At 38.0% G+C, this 19,290-nt stretch overlaps 1 protein-coding gene across 2 annotated transcripts in view; it reads right to left on the minus strand.

Moving 5' to 3' along the window:
- The window catches only part of cpne4a (copine IVa), a 48,637-nt gene that overhangs the window by 10,630 nt on the left and 18,717 nt on the right, over positions 1-19,290 (minus strand). For both annotated transcript variants that reach the window (XM_056763136.1, XM_056763135.1), the window contains 7 exons: positions 18,511-18,582; positions 17,986-18,060; positions 9,613-9,696; positions 9,220-9,309; positions 5,627-5,725; positions 3,637-3,723; positions 3,323-3,382 (listed from right to left, as the gene is read on the minus strand). In XM_056763136.1, the coding sequence (XP_056619114.1) occupies positions 3,323-3,382; positions 3,637-3,723; positions 5,627-5,725; positions 9,220-9,309; positions 9,613-9,696; positions 17,986-18,060; positions 18,511-18,582 (567 nt within the window). The remainder of the gene's footprint in view (positions 1-3,322; positions 3,383-3,636; positions 3,724-5,626; positions 5,726-9,219; positions 9,310-9,612; positions 9,697-17,985; positions 18,061-18,510; positions 18,583-19,290) is intronic.

A 19,290-nucleotide genomic window follows, 5' to 3' on the forward strand; every position in this document is an offset into this window, starting at 1 on the left:
TGCAATATGTATGGGCACTAGCATCACGTTGGCAGAACGAATGTTCATTTTCAGTCACGTTTCCAAATGTTTTTGGCATCAAACTGGTATACTATCTGGAGAAATATAGAGATGTATCATGAGAACTGGATATTACTGTATGTATACAAGTTCATAAAATGGGTGGCAATCTACATTATAAAGTATTATAATTAGAGATGCACGGATACAATTTTTTCTCAAGATTATATTAATACTGCCTAACTTTCTGAATGTTATTAATTGATATAATGATTATTAATATTGAACATCAAACTGGTGATGTTTGTTAACATTTTCTAGAAACAGAACACAAATTCATCGCATTTTCCTGTCCTCTTTTGACTGACAGAATATATTGGCCCTGATTATCGGCTGCTTGTAACAAAATCCTTTTATCGACCGATACCGATTTTTGGTCAATTTATCGCTGCATCTCTAATTATAATGATTCTCAGAATAACAAAGTGTGTTCGCAAGGTGTTCAAACATACACAGATGGAATTTGAGCTCTGAGTACAGTATATACAAAACACAATAAGAAAAATAATTAAAAATAAATTCAAGTAATAATAAAGAGTTTGAGTAATTCGGGAAACTAAAAAAAAGAGTTTTCACGAAAATATATAAACAATGAAATCCTACAGTGCACATCATGTGAAAGTAATGCAGTGCTGCAGGTGAGACAATTATTATTATTATGGCAAAACATAACATTTGAAATGACACTTTATTTTTCTTGTTCTCATTAGTGCAGACATGGTAATGACAAATAAGTGCTCTGACTAACAATAATAATAATAATTCATTAAACAAAACCAGCAGCGTGCTAATGTCAGGGAAACCAAATGCGGCTGACAGGTTTGATTTATTGGTATAAAAACAAGGGATATGCAAAACATATTAACAAAATTCACTATTCTGTGGATTGGCTGCATAACTAGTTGACAAAATCAACTAAACACCAAGCCCAGATGACTTTTGTATCCACTTTCTGTCTGTATGGAGTACTATGGACATTTACATTTAGACATTTGGCAGACGCTTTTATCCAAAGCGACTTACATTGCTTTATCCTATACATTTTACATAGGTATTTGCAATCCCCTGGGATCGAACCCACAACCTTGCGTTGTTACAGGGCTCCAGACTAACTTTTTTCACCAGGAGCACAGTGGCCCCCAACAGAAAATTTTAGGGGCACAACCAGAAAATTTAGGGGCACATACCGTAAATCAACATGCTAACCAAATCTACTAATTTCCACTGTATTACTAATAAATACTTTAATAATATATGCAGAAATTACAATGTTCTGTTTCAAATTCAGTGTCACATTTTATTCTGCACTTTTGAAGATGCAACAACAAGGTAAACTGACAGCACCATCGCTGTCATGACAGTACATATAGTAAACAAAATACCATACATTCAGAATAAAAAAAGTGCTTAGTAACAAAGTGCTTAGTAACCTTTCGGTCATTTCACAGTTACAATGTGACTTTTTTTCGCCACACCAACCTCTGACTCTGCATCATCATCCGATGGTGACACTGTAGACTCTGGCACTGGTACACTAGCCGCAGGTCGGATGAACGAATCAATAGTTCGCTTGCTCATAGCTCAGACACACGCACATATGTGACCCTGGACGACAAAACCAGTCTTATGGGTAAATTTTTCAAAATTGAGATTTATACACCACATGAAAGCTGACTAAATACACTTTCTATTGGTATATAGTTTGTTATGATTGGACACTATTTGGCCGAGATATAACCATTTAAAATTCTGGAATCTGAGAGTGGAAAAAATCAAAATATTGAGAAAATCGCCTATAAAGTTTTCCAGAAGTAGTCCTTAGCAACGCATATTACTAATGATGGGAAATAAATGAAACTTACACCATTGATTTACCACAGCTTAAACTGTATACACACACAATTTCATAAAAATAATTATCCAGGAACATATACAATTTTACACTTGAGCTGGCCACGAGTCATCATTAACAGAGGCAGATCTACATGCTAAGATGATGTTTTGTTTACATTTTGTCAGAGCAAAATTGGCATAACTTTGACATAAACAACTCATGAAAACCACTACTTTGTAAAGAAGGTATTTAAGAACGTTTGTGACTGACTGACCTGAACTTTGAAAAATTTTCCCACTCAAGCGGGTTGAATTCTGAGTCCGCAGTGAACACTTTGTATTCCTTCATGGCATGGAGTCGAAGCGATCTAAACATTGATTGAATTCGTCGTCTTCCGGGGCATCCTCTTATGTCAAGCCGGTGCCAGATTAAGCACCCCCTTCAAACACACGCTGTCTGATTGGCTAATTCTAACCACTCCCCTCCCCATACCTAATCCTAACCCCTCCCCTAACACCTAATCCTCACCCTAACCATTGTGGGGATGAGGGGGTGCATAATCTGGCAGGGGTGCATTTTTCAGCATAACACCGGTCTCTGGACATTCTGTATTATCTTCCCAATGATTTGCGAAACAATCATTTACTAGGTTCGTTAAATTATTGCTGTCATTAGCGTTTAGATTGAGCAAACGCGCTTCCATCAGAATCCATGTTTTGAAGCGCGATCATGACGGATTGTGTACGCTGCGCACGTGAGACGCTATAGCAGGCCGTTGCTAAGAGGAAACAGGTTTGTTTTAACACTCTCTATTGGCTTACCCTTGTAATGACATAGAAGAGAGTAGATTAACTTGAAAGCGGAATCTCTTAACTTTACATAGATAGCAAACTTGAATGGGTAGTTTTCATAGAGCGGACAGCAGCGAGTTAAGTTTGTAGGCATGTTTCTGACCATTTTTTGTTCGCGATATTAAGGGATCGACTCACAAAAATAAAGTTTTGACATATTTAGGGTAGGAAATTTACAAAATATCTTCATGGAACATGATCTTTACTTAATATACTAACGATTTTTGACATAAAATAAAAATTGATCATTTTGACCCTAACAATGTATTTTCGTCTTTTGTCAGAAATATACCCGTGCGACTTACGACTGGTCTTGTTGTCCAGGGTCACATATCAGGTTGTGATGATATTTGTCTCCGTTTCCTTCCCACAGATGTTTACGCGCGCTCGATTATCTCTAGGCCCCTCCCCCTCCACGCATTTTAGCCACTTACAGTGGCCATTTCCTATTCTTCTCACACGCATTGGCCGCCTCACAGACATGCATCACTCAATGAAACGCGAGTGTGTGCTCGTGTTAACTCAATGCTTTTACCACTGAACTACAGGAAAGCTAAATGAATTATTATGGACTCACTGTAAACTGTATTTGGCAACCGCCCATGATATAGTCCAGAAAGGAATGCATCTTGATTATCTGTGGATGTAAAAGGGCACATTATCAGAAAACCATTGGAGCATAAACTCATGCTGTTATCTTTTCCCATCACCTTTAATTCATGTCAACTGCAGTCAAATTCACTGGCCATTTTCAGTGCTAGAATCTCACATTTTAGTGGAATGAAAAGAAATCGAGCCGTGCATTTTCATCCGCTGTCACCATTAACACCTCCGCTGACAATGTGACACTGAAATATAGGACAACGTACAGAACCATAATGCAAATGTTACCTTGCACTGATTCAAAATGACAATCCCAGAATTCTTGTAGTTCTTCTTCTTGACTTTATATTTTGGATTTAAGCATTCCCACTGGACCTGTCATTGTTAAAGGAAACATAACCATTAGCTTTCCGTCACTGGGAAATAGAGACACTCCAAACAATGCAATAGCTTCATTAGAATGTCGGGGATGATGCGTGATGGCTTCCCATTGGAGAACAGAAGGCCAAGACAAGTGCTCGAGCAGACAATAGATTCACAAACAACAATTTCAGTCATAATAATGAGAAATGATGTTGAGCCTGGAAGGGATATTCTAAAACAATTAGCAGAGTCTGGTACTGTTGCCTGCGGAGCTGAGATACCGGCTCGGAGCATTTGGGAGTTCACAAGCAGTAGATGTCATCCAACTGTGGCTTTTTAGCAGAAATACAATTCAAAGACAGCTAAAAGACAATGGTTTATTGTTTTCAAAACCAAAAGAGATGTTAGAGCTAATAAAATGGTAAATTACTTCTGCTATTTTTTCTAGGAAGTACATTACAGTCATTTTAATGGAGTGGAAGCATGTTGAAAATTCTTTAAGTAAGGATGCAATTAAAGCAACTATCATTCAAAAGAACTGCGGTTGTGCAGGAAATCATTTAACCCTTTACACAGAACAACATGCTTATCATTGACAAAAAGAAAAAAAGATTCTATTAGTCTATTTTTATCCCTATAAAATTGCAGTTATTTAGTTTGTATACGCTTCATTAAAGAAATAGTTCACACACATTCACACACATGCGCACAATAAAGTTCCAATTAGCCTATAGGGTACTATGTGTATGAACACAGGATACAGGGATAGTATACAGGATTACATTGACAAGTTATAAACTATGATCACAACTGACAATATCAACACCTGTGCAGATGTTTAATCATACAGGATTTACAGCACACGATTGCAAAAATGCTTTCCTGGACCAGCAGCAACAATATTAAGACATTTCCCAGCGTACTGTAACAGTAACTCACTGGCATGCAAGTAGCACACACTACTACACCTCTATCAATTCAGTTCTATCAGATTCTTCTAATATTCACACACAAACACGCCGGATTCACAAAACTGTTCTTAATAGAAAATATAAGAACTTTCTTAAGATAAATTACAGAAAGTCCTTAAGAATATTCTTAAGCGCAATTTTTCTAAGAATAAACAGGCAGTGATTGTCAATGAATATACTACAAGAGTAATTTGTCCATTTGCTAAACTTTATTTGTGTAACAAGCACCTTGCGACTCCTGTTCTAATTTAACGTGTAATGTTTTACAGTAAACACGATTAACGAGTAGGCTTTTATATGCAAGTATACTTCCTTAGCCTATATATTACGACATCATCGTATTTGTGTGTTTGTAAACATTTTGCAATGTAGGCTATGGAAAAGCACTGTGGATTATCTTATAATAAAGGATGAATATTGGTAAAGTAAGGCAGTTGCTGATCAACATAGGAATAGTTTACCCCAAAAAATGTATTATTTTATCATTCATTCATTCAAAACGTATATGACTTTCTTTTGTTGAACCAAATATACGTTATTCATGTTATATGAGAAATGTCTCTGGTTTTGTGTATATACAATGCAAGTCAGTGGGGTGCAATGTTGCTTATATACATTTTCCAAAATCGAATAATGAAAAATCTAAAAGTTGTGCGTTGACATATGGGCGGGCATTTCTCCCAGTTAGAAGAAATATGAAATGAACTAAACTGACATGGCCCACATCAAAATCACCTTAAATAACCCTTATCTTTCACACTGAGTTCCCATTTATCTTGAACTTATCCTGCACTGAATATCTTAAGGAGCTCTTTTAAAGAAAGCCAATTAGATGAAAAACCCTTCCTGGCTCACGGATCAGTTGCTTTGTGACAGTGTGAACCAGATATGAAAGTGTGTTGATGAATTCATCCATTTTTCATGACCCGTAATAAAAACTGTACCTGTTTGCCGTCCATCGCTGATCGCATTTCTTTGAACGTGGCTTGGAATTCTCCAATGAAATCGTGCTTTCCATTCGAATCCCAGTCCCACACTGTACACTGGAGAAAGGCATATGAAAAATGAACAAAGGCGACCATCAAAACTGACCCATTTTCTGTCTTAATTAAATATCCTAGTGCTGTTTTGAATTATTTGAACGTTTGTAATCTTTAATCAAATATATTCAATATAATATTTATAATATTCGTCCCAGATGGCTTATTTCTACGAATACGATTTTAGTTACATTTTATCGTTATGTTTCAGAATGAACGGTTAGTTTAGGGGTGAGGTTAAGACTGGGACTTCATTACAATTTTCTCTAATAATTTGACCATTTTGTACGATTCACACAGTTTTTTAAATGTATACAAAAATAAAATGTGGCATTTGGGTTATGTTGGACTCAATTTAAACATTAACTTCACTTGTATTGGGTGTAAAAACACCCAATTTTACCATCAAAAAAATGTTGTGCTTCTTTTATTTTAATGTCAACTTCAACTAAATTAACCCTATCCATCCAACACATGTTTGCTTCCTCAATAACTTCTAGTTAAAATACAATCTTTCTAAGCATTCCTCTGGAACAAAAATAAATTACATTTGCACAGCATCTAGTCGGAGCCACAGTGTGATTGCTTTCATGAGGTCCACAGAGAGCTCTGAACGCCAGAAATGACTGGAACCCAAACATACAGAATAGAGAACTGGAGCAGTGTGTGCCCCGTTAATCCATGCATTAAACATAAAGTGACATTACAAATTAATTAAAATTTGAGGATTTTTGCAATATTCAGGACAATCGCTTAGAAAATATTGGTGAAAAGGATGTCAAAGTACAGTGTGAGTCCAATTTCTTACTTAGACTATCATACTTTTGTATGCAAGAAAAGAGTAGTTGGACAAGCATAAATAGTCAAATAATTGAATAAGAAAATAATATTATTGCTTAACTAATCAAGTTAGTGTTGTACATGAGGTTTTGATTGTATAAAATATGCATTTCATTGTATTTTCCTCAATTGCTGACATCAAGAAGAATATAATATACAAACCGCGAAAATTAAACAGGTCATGTAATACATTTTTATAATACAATCAAAATAACGTGTGCTTAATTTTTAAATTGAATTTCTCAATAGATGCAGTTACACCTAGCGGTAAGGTTGCGAACTGCAACCAACGGTTACATTTACATTTTACATTTAGGCATTTGGCAGACGCTTTTATACAAAGCGGCTTACATTGCTTTACCCTATACATTTTACATAGGTATTTGCAATCCCCTGGGATCAATCCCACAACCTTGCGCTCTTACCACTGAGCTACAGGAAAGCTTCGCTCGGTTCGCTCTACCCTCTCTTTCGAAGCACTATGGTAGCTGACACAGGACTATGATGTTGTCACGTTTTTGCGTCTTTAATGAAGGCGATAATGAATTGACAAAACGCGCTCTGTAGAGGAGTTTGTCCATTTCGGGTTACTGTAGAAACAACATGGCGAATGCTCTGTAATGGGAACCCCGGAGTATGTACATTTAAATTTAACATTTATGCATTTGGCAGATGCTTTTATGCAAAGTGACTAACATTGCATTGTGTTATACTGTATACATTTGTTTCGGACTATGTGCAATTCCCTGGGATTTAACCCATGACTTTGGCATTGCTAGTGCCATGCTCTTACCAATGTAGATTGAAATAGCTCATTCTAAGGTAATAAAAACATAATGTTTCATTATGTAAGGTCTTTATACACCTCTGAAGACAGTTATGAATATTACATAGCATTTCTGTCAATAGATCCTGCGAAAACTGATACATTTGAACTTTGAGGCACTCAACAAAAAAGACAAAGACTTGGCAACCATTAGGCATTAAATATCCATTTCTCTTCGTCCAAGATCTTAAAATGAGAACATGTTTACCGTCCTCTATGACAGCAGCAGTCTAATAACAGCAGGACTGGGGAGCTCCTGTGCTCCAGCTGTGATTCGGGTTATGTCCGCCAATGTGATTCTGCAGATGGCACGGAGAATGACTGGTACTAAATGAGGCTGAGCAGTTTGCTGTAATAGGGTCTGAGCACTGTTCGATATTGAGCGGGCAGAAGAGAGACCACTCGCAGGCATATGGTGATTTACTATGAGCAGGCATACAGACCCTTAAGGGATGTTTGTAACAGAGCCTGAGAATCTTTACGTTAAACGGACACAGTTCATAGTGAGCACGGGGTCATTGAAAATCACTATTGACAATGCAGCCTTAACTCCTTCAACCATTAATCCTGTAAACTTACTGCTTATTCAAAAAAATTAAACAAAAGCATAAGAACATTTGAATAATGTTGAATTAAACATTAATGTTTCTGAAACTTCACTTCATTATTACATCATGAAAATTAGCAGAAACAATTACAGTTAGAGCTTTTATTTTTTCTGGGCTGTTAACGCAGGGAAAAGCATATTTATTATAATTATCACAACAATTAGACTGGACATACAACCATATATCTACTGAAGAAGTTGGCAAATTTTAGTATTAAAAGAGTGCACAAAACCACACGTTCACCTTGTTGTTTCCGGCCTAATTACTTTTCCAGTTAAATCAATCAGTCTTTCATACATGATAGAAGCAAAAGACGGGCAGAGACAATAACGACAGAGGTAAACAAATGGGAACACCCTACTAGCTTCTTTCCGAATTCTCACATTCACACATCCCGAGGTAATGTTATCATGACATGTGACTGATGATCACTGTGAGAACTTTAAACCCATCTCAGCAGGTCTGTGCAATTAATCACTGAAACCTACAAAGGGTTAGAAATACTTAAATGAACTAAAAGCTTACAAATTTAAAAGCAGTCTGACCAACATAGTGAGTCCCAACTCTCCCACCAACACACATACAAACACTCACACTCACACACAATCCTGTAATTGTATTTATCCAGTCTGAAAACAGCAAATATGGACAAATTGTTACTACTTTTTATCAAAAAGCATTAATTAAATATTGGCAAACCAAAACAAACACAGCACAACAATTACGGCTAATGTTACCCACACATATTTTGATACATCTCTGTCATCTCACAGTAATAGGATGTACAATATGTTTTAGTACATGCATTGTTTAATAATAAACATCACTATGAACACACCTCAAAATTATTTTCAGCGACTCGCATTAAATAAAAGATTGAGGAGCTTTTTCTACATTTGGAAAAGTTATACTTTTATGGATCTCATAATTACATTATAAATGCGTTTCCAAAGTGCTAAAGTGCCGTTCTTAGTCAAAATCTGGTAGAATAATTGACGACTAAAGGGCAGGCAATACTCTTAATAAAAAGACAACGAAATTTAATCAAATCTAAACAATGACTTTCTTGTAAGCTGCATAGATTACTTTACCCAGAACATAAATTGTAAATGTCAATGTAGGTGTAAAATAAATAAAAACATTTTTGGTGAAAACAAATATAATTTACAATAAATGTATCTATTGATACCTCGTACAGCAGATGTTGTCAAATCAAACTGTACCTTCAGTATTCTCTCGTGGTCTCCACTACAGAGCGAGTTAATGGACGTTTTGAAGGTTTTCCACACAGGATTGAGGTTGTTCATGATGGTCTGGGTGCAGACAGAGTGAAAGTGTCACTTGATAAGCAATAAATATTCAAATAAATATTCAAGAAAATATCAATTGAAAGTCTACAATATTATGCTAAATAAGTATGTTGTTTAAAAACCTTTACAGAATGCATCAAACTGTATTTTCACACACACAGAGGTACACAGAATGGTGAAAAAATAAATATGAGGATAAATCTGATTAAGAAATATGTCTGTGCATTTCAAATTGACTAAGAGGGTCTTGAAAACATTTCTGTAAGACACAGCCAGTGGAGGGATTTGAGTACCGTTTTGTCTCACCTCTGTTCTGTGCACCAGCTGCTGGGTGTTGTCATCATTTACCCTGTAGATCTCCAAGAATGGATCAGACTTGCTGAAGAAGTCCTGAGGGAACAACAGAAACACAGAGGTCGGCTGATGGTATCACACACAAAAGCGTTTAAGAAAGGTATCATTTGTCTTTCATAATATCGATGATGCATGAAGTGAGATACTAACATTTAACTTTTTATAATCTCTGTTAACTCCCGGTAAAGTTGCATAATAATGAGTTTAACAAAATAAAGAATCTTCTGAAATTTGGAATTGGTAATCTAAATACAATAAGCAATGGTTGAGTGTATCACCAACACTCAACCGAATCAGTCCATAGAAGCGCAAACCATTTTTGACCCTCTGTAGTTGTAGACCAAAATACAAACTAGCTTATTTATGTGCAAAAGATAAAACTATTAAAGTTACAGATGAGATTGTTTGCATTTCTACCAGTTGTATAGTTATGGATTTGTCTTGGAAAACAATGCTTACAAAAACCCTTCACCTTTGAGAAGAGTGTCAGGTGTGCCGATTGCTGAATGATCTAAAGGCACTGAATACCTGGGAGTCATTTTCATTCGGATAAAAAAAACTGACCTTTGCGATTTTGAGAGCTTACTGAATGAGAACACTCAGTCCAACACTCTTAAACATAAAAGAAGCACATGCACAAAAGAATCAAAACAGACCGCTCACTGCTTAGTGTTCAAAGATGTCGTCTACTGCAGACTGAACTGTACTAATGTGCCTTTGTTACGCTCTCTTAAACGCTTCTGGTCACTTAGCAAAAGTTAAGGGATGACGAATGAAACAGAAACTTGTCAAAAGCTTTCAGGAAATCTTGACAGTGCGTGGCTCTGATCTTCTGTTCCACCGCGCTTCATGAAAGTTTTAATTACCCTGATGTGAGGATATGAATCACGCTAAAGGATTGTGACTCAGTAGAAAAAAATGAAAAATGATTTAACCGGTTTTCCCCTTCTCTCTCTTGACGTCCTGTCAGGCAGCACGCAACACCCTCAGCATGAAACCGACATGCTCCTGTGGATCATTTGTTATGCTTGTATTAAATCCCTCTTATTAATATCAGTCCCATGTAATTACCTTAGTGACAAGAGTTGATTCTCTCTCTCTCTCTCTCTCTTCTATTGTCTAACCACATGTCAGAAAAAATTAAAAGACCATTTCAAAATTATTTTCAGTTGTTCTGAATTTATTATTTATAGGTATGTGTTTAAGTAAATTGATCGTTTTTGTTTCATTCTGTGAACTAACAATATTTCTCCCAAATTTAAAAAAATAGATATTGTTTCTATTTGCATTTATTTGCAGTAAGTGAAAACTGGAGAAAGAGGTCAAAATAACATGCAGAAAAGATGCTCTGTCCATTTTCAGACCTCACATAATGTAAAGAAAACAAATTCATAATCACTTTCAAGCAATACATCAGTAATATCTGTACATTAATTTAGGAAAAGATAAAAAAATATGTAATAACCTCAATTTTATCACAGTGTTCATGTGTCTTGGCATGCTGTCAGTCTTTCACATTGCTGTTAGATGACTTTCTGTCACTCCTGAGATTTGTTTCTGTTGAAATTCAACAGATACTGGAATGACCACATGCTGATTAAATAAAAAAAGGGAATGGTCTTTCTATTTTTTCCGCGTCTGTAAGTGTACTCATTTGTAATTATCAGCGATCATTTAAGAAAACGATAACTGAAGATTCAAAAAATCAATTTGGCAATTAAATCTGCTTTTAACCTGTTAACCTGTTTAACCTGTCGGAACCCTTTTTGAGCCTACACATGAAAACACATGTTGAAACTAAAATGGCGTTAACTCATGAATTCTTTGGAATACAGACATACGGTTGGTCTCGTTTGAAATAAAGAAAAGTAGCTGATTAGTGCAAAAAAATCGAACATACACAAAAAAATTAAAGGTATGTCGTAAGGATTATTGTAAAAAATTAAAGTTTATGATTTTCTTTGATTTAAAAAAAATACGGGATAAAAAATCTAACCACACTTTTTATAAAAAAGAATCAATTACTCTAACTACATAAATTATTTAAAAAAACACCAAAGAAATGTGTATTCTAATGTCTTAGCCCTTTCCAATGATATATAGTTTGTCATGATTCAATTAGAAATTACATGCACAATATTGATGCAAACTTAGGTGTCTCGTATACGGAACGGAGATAGTTGACAGGCTACATGTGTATAAAGACGTTGTTCAATTGCATAGTGTAAGGATATGGCGGGTACATAAGTCTGCATAAGTTAATGAAGATAAGGGGGTGCCAAACCAGTGGTGGTCTTGTAGGCCAGAAACAGAGCCTTGAATTTGATGCGAGCGACTATAGGGAGCCAATGTAACTTAATGAAGTCATGTCATGAGGAACAACACCTTCCTTGATCTTTTGAGATAAAAACACACTGCAAGTTTCAGAACTCAAAATGTCCTTCCCAGAAGAAAATAACAGGCTGCAACCTACCATTCATTATATTTTCACATTCACAGTGCTTCAGAAACTTGCTTTATTCTCTCATAGTGCTAACGCAATTAAAGTAGAATCCGTGCTATTATTCTCATTCAAAAAACTAATGTTAAGTGTTAAATGTTGTGGTGTCTGTAAATCTTAACGCTCTTCCAAGCTTTGTATGACACCTGTCACTGCATTTACTTCCACAGGATTCCCATATAAGAAACAAGGGGCTGAAGATCATTTTAACAAGATGCCAAGATCCCTAACAAGATATCTCACAGTGTAACACAGGCTTTAAATTAGGCTGTTCTTGAAGGAGTTGGAAGTGATAAACTACACAGTATTTGACATGATAACAAGACCTCCTAAAGATAACATGCAAATTTGGCACAGCGGCCAAAAATGTAATTCTTAAGTCAGAAAACAGTCATTAAAACATAAATATATTGACATAAAGGGCTGCAATCCAAGAAAATTTACTTTTAAATGTTTATCTACAAGAAATTGAGTCACCAGCGTGTGTGCAGGAACACCCTGTAATTATACAAATCCAGCTCTTCTTCTTTTTGTAATCTCCTTTAAACCACAATAGTGACACAAAACAGGCTGTTGGCGATCCCCTAGCAATCTGATGTCACATTGATTTACGGCTGCCCATGACCACTCACAGACTCCACCTTATGAACGCTAAGGTCCACTTTCAGCCAGAGACACCCGCCTGTCAGCCATTTTCAGGCAAGCGCAGTTGTAGCCACTAGCCAGTTACAAAATGTCTCAGAAACAACAAATGTGTGCTGTTGCTGGATGTAAAATGGAAAATAAAAGGAGGCCGGGAGGAGACCTTTCCGACGAGCCCGGGTTCTAGCAGTTGCGACCTCGCGGGCCCGAATCATTATTGATCGAAAGTCCCGGGCGGGACAATGATGACAGTGTTCGGGAAGAATTTACCTTTTTCGGATCGACAAACCAACATTTCCAGTCCGGAAAGACGTAGAGAAACGAGCCAGGACTCGTTGGAAAGGTTTCTGCCTGGGCATTCGAACGACACTGACCGCGAGTCGATGTGACCCCCAAGGTTGAAAAATCTAAGCTCCGGGACCCGGTGGCCCGTCAGTATAGGATGGGTTTCAGCAAGAAAAAAGTGGATCAATACCAGCTGTTCGCAATCAAGTTTCATCTCCGGAAGAAGTTAGTATTACACATCGCCTTTCTTAAATAAAGTGTTTAGCATGTTAGCTGCTGTTGTTTACATATTCACGGCTAAGCCTGAGACATGCTCCAAAGGCAAGTGTTATGTTGTAACGTTAGTGGTAAAACGCATTGTGCCCATCGGTTCAGAAGACTTGTAACAAAATAATTTCTGTAAAGCTTATTCATTGCAGCGAAATTCATTGTTATAGCAGTGTCTTTCGAGGTGAGTTCAGTGTTTTCAGTGTGACAATACTAAGAGCGGATGGAAACAGAGTGCGCATTTGTAAGACATTGAGGTTTCGCAGAAATTGCTACTCACAATGTAATAACACGTGGTTGCTGATATTTACACAGTACCTGTCTGTCATCAAGTACTCTGAATGCATGTTTATGCCTATATCCGTGTTTATGTCTGTTAGTGATCTACATGCCCATGGTTAATCATCAATGGCCAACATTTCATACAGCAAAAGGTCAGCATATGTTTTTCTATCTACAGTTGAAAGAAAAAGTATGTGAACCCTTTGGGCTTACTTGGATTTCTTCATAAATTGGTCATAAAATGTTTTCTGATCTTCATCTAAGTCACAACAATAGAGAAACACAGTCTGCCTAAACTAATACCGCACAAACATTATACGTTTTCATGTTTTTATTGAACACAACATGTAAACATTCATAGTGCAGGGTGGAAAATGTATGTGAACCTTTGGGTTTAATAACTGGTTGACCCTCCTTTGGCAGCAATAACCTCAACCAAACGTTTCCTATAGTTGCAGATCAGACCTGCACAACGGTCAGGAGAAATTTTGGACCATTCCTCTTTACAAAAGCATTTCAGTTCAGCAATATTCTTGGGATGTCTGGTGTGAATCGCTCTCTTGAGGTCATGCCACAGCATCTCAATCAGGTTGAGGTCAGGACTCTGACTGGGCCACTCCAGAAGGCGTATTTTCTTCTGTTGAAGCCATTCTGTTGTTGATTTACTTCTATGCTTTGGGTCGTTGTCCTGTTGCATCGTCCATCCTCTGTTAAGCTTCAGTTGGCGGACAGATGGTCTTAAGTTTTCCTGCAAAATGTCTTGATAAACTTTGGAATTCATTTATCCATCGATGACAGTAATCCGTCCAGGGCCTGAGGCAGCAAAGCAGCCCCATTTTGATGTTGGTGTGCTGTGCCTTTTGTTCTCCACACATAGCGTTGTGTGTTCTTTCCAAACAACTCAATTTTGGTTTCATCTGTCCACAGAATGTTTTGCCAGTAGTCCTGTGGAACATCCAGGTGCTCTTTTGCAAACTTCAAACGTGCTGCAATGTTTTTTTTGGACAGCAGTGGCTTCCTCCGTGGTGTCCTCCCATGAAGTCCATTCTTGTTTATGTTTTCCTTATTGTAGATTTGTCAACAAAAATTTTAGCATGTGCCAGAGATTTCTGTAAGTGTTTAGCTGACACTCTAGGATTCTTCTTCACCACATTGAGCATTCTGCGCTGTGCTCTTGCAGTCATCTTTACAGGACGACCACGCCTAGGGAGTGTAGCAACAGTGCTGAACTTTCTCCATTTGTAGACAATCTGTCTTACCGTGGATTCATGGACATCAAGGCTTTTAGATATACTTTTGTAGCCCTTTCCAGCTTTATGTAAGTCAACAATTCTTGATCGTAGGTCTTCTGAGAGCTCTTTTGTGCGAGGCATGGTTCACATCAGACAACGCTTCTTCAGAACAGCAAACTCAAAACTGGTGTGTGTTTTTTATTGGACGGGCCAGCTTTAATCAACACATCCAATCTCATCACATTGATTGGACCCCAGGTTGGCTGACTCCTGGCTCCAATTAGCTCTTGGAGAAGTCATTAGCCTAGGGTTTCACATACTTTTTCCACCCTGCACTATGAATGTTTACATGTTGTGTTCAATAAAAACATGAAAACGTAATGTTTGTGCAGTATTAGTTTAAGCAGACTGTGTTTCTCTACTGTTGTGACTTAGATGAAGATCAGAACACATTTTATGACCAATTTATGAAGAAATCCAAGTAAGCCCAAAGGGTTCACATACTTTTTCTTTCAACTGTATGTTTTTATCTTTTCCATTTAATTCATATTTATGAACAAGGCATTAAGGTGATTTTTATTGCATTAAGTGTATGGTTTTGGTTGGGCAAGGCTTAACAGACGTAATTGCGCTTTCCGCCATATTGCTTGTCTTGATGTCATCCAAAGCACATGTGTAAGCACTAGGGATGAGCGAGTACAGCATTATCTGTATCTGTATCTGTCAACCATATGAATTATCTGTATCTGTACTCGGACTGGGCGGGGCCTAGCCAGGAAGTGGGCGGGATTTAACCCGGAAGTGGGTTGGGTTGTCTTGAGATGGGCGGGGCTTTAACCGGTATGTTATTTTAAGCATGCAATTGATATGGGCTGATCAGAAATTGTTATATTTATTGCTGATTATAAAACTAATTACATGACAGCATCAGCATTGAGCTTCAGATCAATGGTTTTGATCACAATAACAAACGAACAATATACAGAACAAGTTTTGCAACAATGAATACAACATGCGGTTGCAATTATGAAGTAAAATGTAATGAACAAGAGTTTTCATCTCAACATAACTTTATTTTTTTAACTTTTAATTAAAAACTGGTTAGAGCCAGCTGACGGTTTAAAAAGAAAAAAAAACTCTGAAAGGCGGGTCACATTCTACCATGCACCACTTCACGAGTTCACCTTAGCAAATAATTAAAGGGGGGGCAGCGTGGATACGCTGAGAATTTAGTATGCGTATTTGGCATGCTGTCCGGGGAGAGGGCTCCGGGGTCGGCATTCTCTCCCGACCCCGGAGCGCTCCCCCTTGTTCGGGGCGAGGGCTCTGGTCTCTGTTTGCCCGTGCCCCGAGCGCTTTCCCCCCCCTTTTGGGTAGAAAATCGTTTTTTATGGTGAGGAGTCGGGGTGGAGGTGGGATGCTGCAAAATCTATGAATGGAGGAGGTAAGGCGGTTTCACGATTTATAGAGCTCGTTCTGGTTTGGAAGGATAAGTGATGTGATTGCTAATGCCGGGCAGCTGCGTGATTTCTGATGCCGTGCAGCTGCTTAATTATTTGCACGTGCTCCTCCCGAACTTTGTTAATAAAACATCATGTCTGAACAAACCCCAAATTTATCAAAACTCTACTGGTTAATAAGTAAGCACTACAAGCCGAAATAAAAAACAAACCTGAAGCTGAAGCGACCTAAACGTTAACGGAAAAGATGCGCGAACCTGAGTGATTGAGGGAGAGACAGAGAGAGAGAGCTGCGGACACAGTCAGCAACACAATACATCTGTATGTGTGTAGGGGAGGGGCGCTGTGATTAGCCTATCACAGAACGCAGACACAGTCAGCTACCCAATGAGGATTTTTATTCAATCTGAGCACAGATATTGACTCGTATTACTCATATAATACTCGTACTCGGCAAAAGTGCTTTATCCGTACCGGATACTCGTTTCAGCCGAGTAACCTGCTCAACTCTAGTAAGCACTCTATCTCATATTTTGCATACGGGGAGGGGAGCAGAAGCTCAACAGCCTCATGCCTAATAACACGTGGTTGCTGATCTTTACACAATACCTGTCTGTCATATACAAGTACTCTGAATGCATGTTTATGCCTATATCTGTGTTTATGTCTGTTAGTGATATGCATGTGTAACCGGAATGCTCCGCACCGCTCTAAGCGGGCCTCGAACCGGGTCGGTCAGGTATGGGAGTCGGGTGCTCTAGCGAGGAGGCAAAAGACCACAGTCTCTAACGTCTGTCGCTAGAGCGTCCTTGAGGCCGGGGAGTGAGGTTTACTTACTGCACAGCACTTCACCAGCTTGCCTCCGTTACATTCACCCCCCTAAACCTCACTCCCAATCCAGGTCATGGCACCAATGTAACCAGAACGCTCCGCACCGCTCTAAGCGGGCCTCTAACCGGGTCGGTCCGGCATGGGAGTTGGGCGCTCTAGCGAGGAGGCTAAAGACAACAGGCTCTAGCGTCTGTCGCTAGAGCGTCCTTGAGGCCGGGGAGTGAGGTTTATTTACTGCACAGCACTTCAATAGCTTGCCTCCGTTACACATGCCCATGGTTAATCATCAATGGCCAACAGTTCATACAGCAAGAGATCAGCATATGTTTTTCTATCTATGTTTTTTATCTTTTCCATTTAATTCTTATTTATGAACAAGGCATTAAGGTGATTTTTTTTGCATTAAGTGTATGGTTTTGGTTGGGCAAGGCGTAACAGATGTAATTGCGCTTTCCGCCATATTGCTTGTCTTGATGTCATCCAAAGCACATGTGTAAGCACTCTGCCTCATATTTTGCATACGGGGGGGGACAGAAGCTCATTGCATTTAAGGAGACAAACAAATACGGCGCATTTTCCATTGCAGCAACAAACGGCAATGTTCAACATATTGTAATGAAAGAAATGTGGTGTATTTACTGAGACATTCTGGGGATACCACTGACTCTTTTTACATTCCAGAAAACCCCTGGATTAGCGGCCATTTAAATCAAATTTATGGAGAGAAATGATAAAAAATTGCAAACAACTCATCGCACGCAAATCTGATGATTGTTGCCATGAGAGTGCATTTTATACCATAAAGACATCGCACAGATGCTCATACCTTATCATCCAGCTTCCTGGCGCTGAATGAGAGTTCCACATAATCGTTATTTCCCGTCAGCTCTTCGGCGGTGATCTGGAGAGATTGAGAGTGATGAATTGTTTTCAACAAGAGATAAAACTGAATCAGAGCCTGTCATGAAGTCTGACATTTGTTTTAGAGATCTTATTCCCTCACCCGCTGTGCAGTACACGCTCAACTGTTGCTGCTGTGCTCTGTCAATGTGCATTAACAAACTCCTCAGGCTTTTCTGAGCAAGCTTTTTGTTTTATAACCTACCTCCACCACTGGATCTGACCGTATTGGTGGGTTCTTGGGTATATTGACAGGTCAGTATGTGTTTGCCCAGGTTCAATAGTGGCATTGATCATTTCAAGTACGTCCTTCATAAATGTTTTTTAAAGGTTAGACTATGACATGTTTGAAAAAGAAAAGGATGGTGTTGTGCTCTTCTGTATGCTTGTATAAGGAGTCCATGAAAGAATGCAGATAAACAGATAAATCTGGCATTTGGAAACAGCTCACCATGATAGAAGACTTCCCGACTGTGTTGCCTTGTTTAAGGAGAGCTTTGGTGAATTTTCTCTGTGAGATGATCTATTTAGGGAGAATAAAGGATATTTTAAGTATGCATATTATTTTTTACTATTATAAACAAAATTAAGATAACGTGCATGAAGTCTTAAAGGGACAGTTCATCCAAAAATCATGCGTTCTGTCATGATTTACTCACCCTCGAGGTTTTCCAATCTGAATAGATTTCTTTGTTCCGATGAATACAGAGAAAGATATTTTGAAGAATGCTTGTAACCAAACAGTTCTTCACCACCACAGACTACCATAGCGGGAAAAATTGACAATGGTAGTCAAAACTGCCCCAGAACTGTTTGCTTTCCTACATTCTTCAAAATATCTTCTTTTCTGTTCAACAGAACAAAGAAACATATAAAGCAATTTTCCTTCTACGGTACTCAATCGAGGCCAAGAACTGTTCGGTTACAGGCATTCTTCCAAATATATTTCTCTGTGTTCATCAAAACAAAGAAACGTATACAGATTTGGAACAACACGAGGATGAGTAAATTCTATTTTGACTGAACTGTTCCTTTAAGTTTAATGATCCAAGAATATGATATCCAGGAGTTGGGGCTTTTTTTCTCCCTTTCTCTCTTTGCCTTTGTTTCCTTTTGTGACCACAGTAAAACCAACATAACATTAAAAAGTTTGTAAAGATTATTATTGTGATTTATACAGCAAAGATCTGTAGTCTGACAACCAGACATGATAATCAAATAAAAACGCTTT

Source organism: Triplophysa dalaica, chromosome 12 (genome assembly GCF_015846415.1).
Source record: "Triplophysa dalaica isolate WHDGS20190420 chromosome 12, ASM1584641v1, whole genome shotgun sequence".
Lineage (NCBI taxonomy): Eukaryota > Metazoa > Chordata > Actinopteri > Cypriniformes > Nemacheilidae > Triplophysa > Triplophysa dalaica.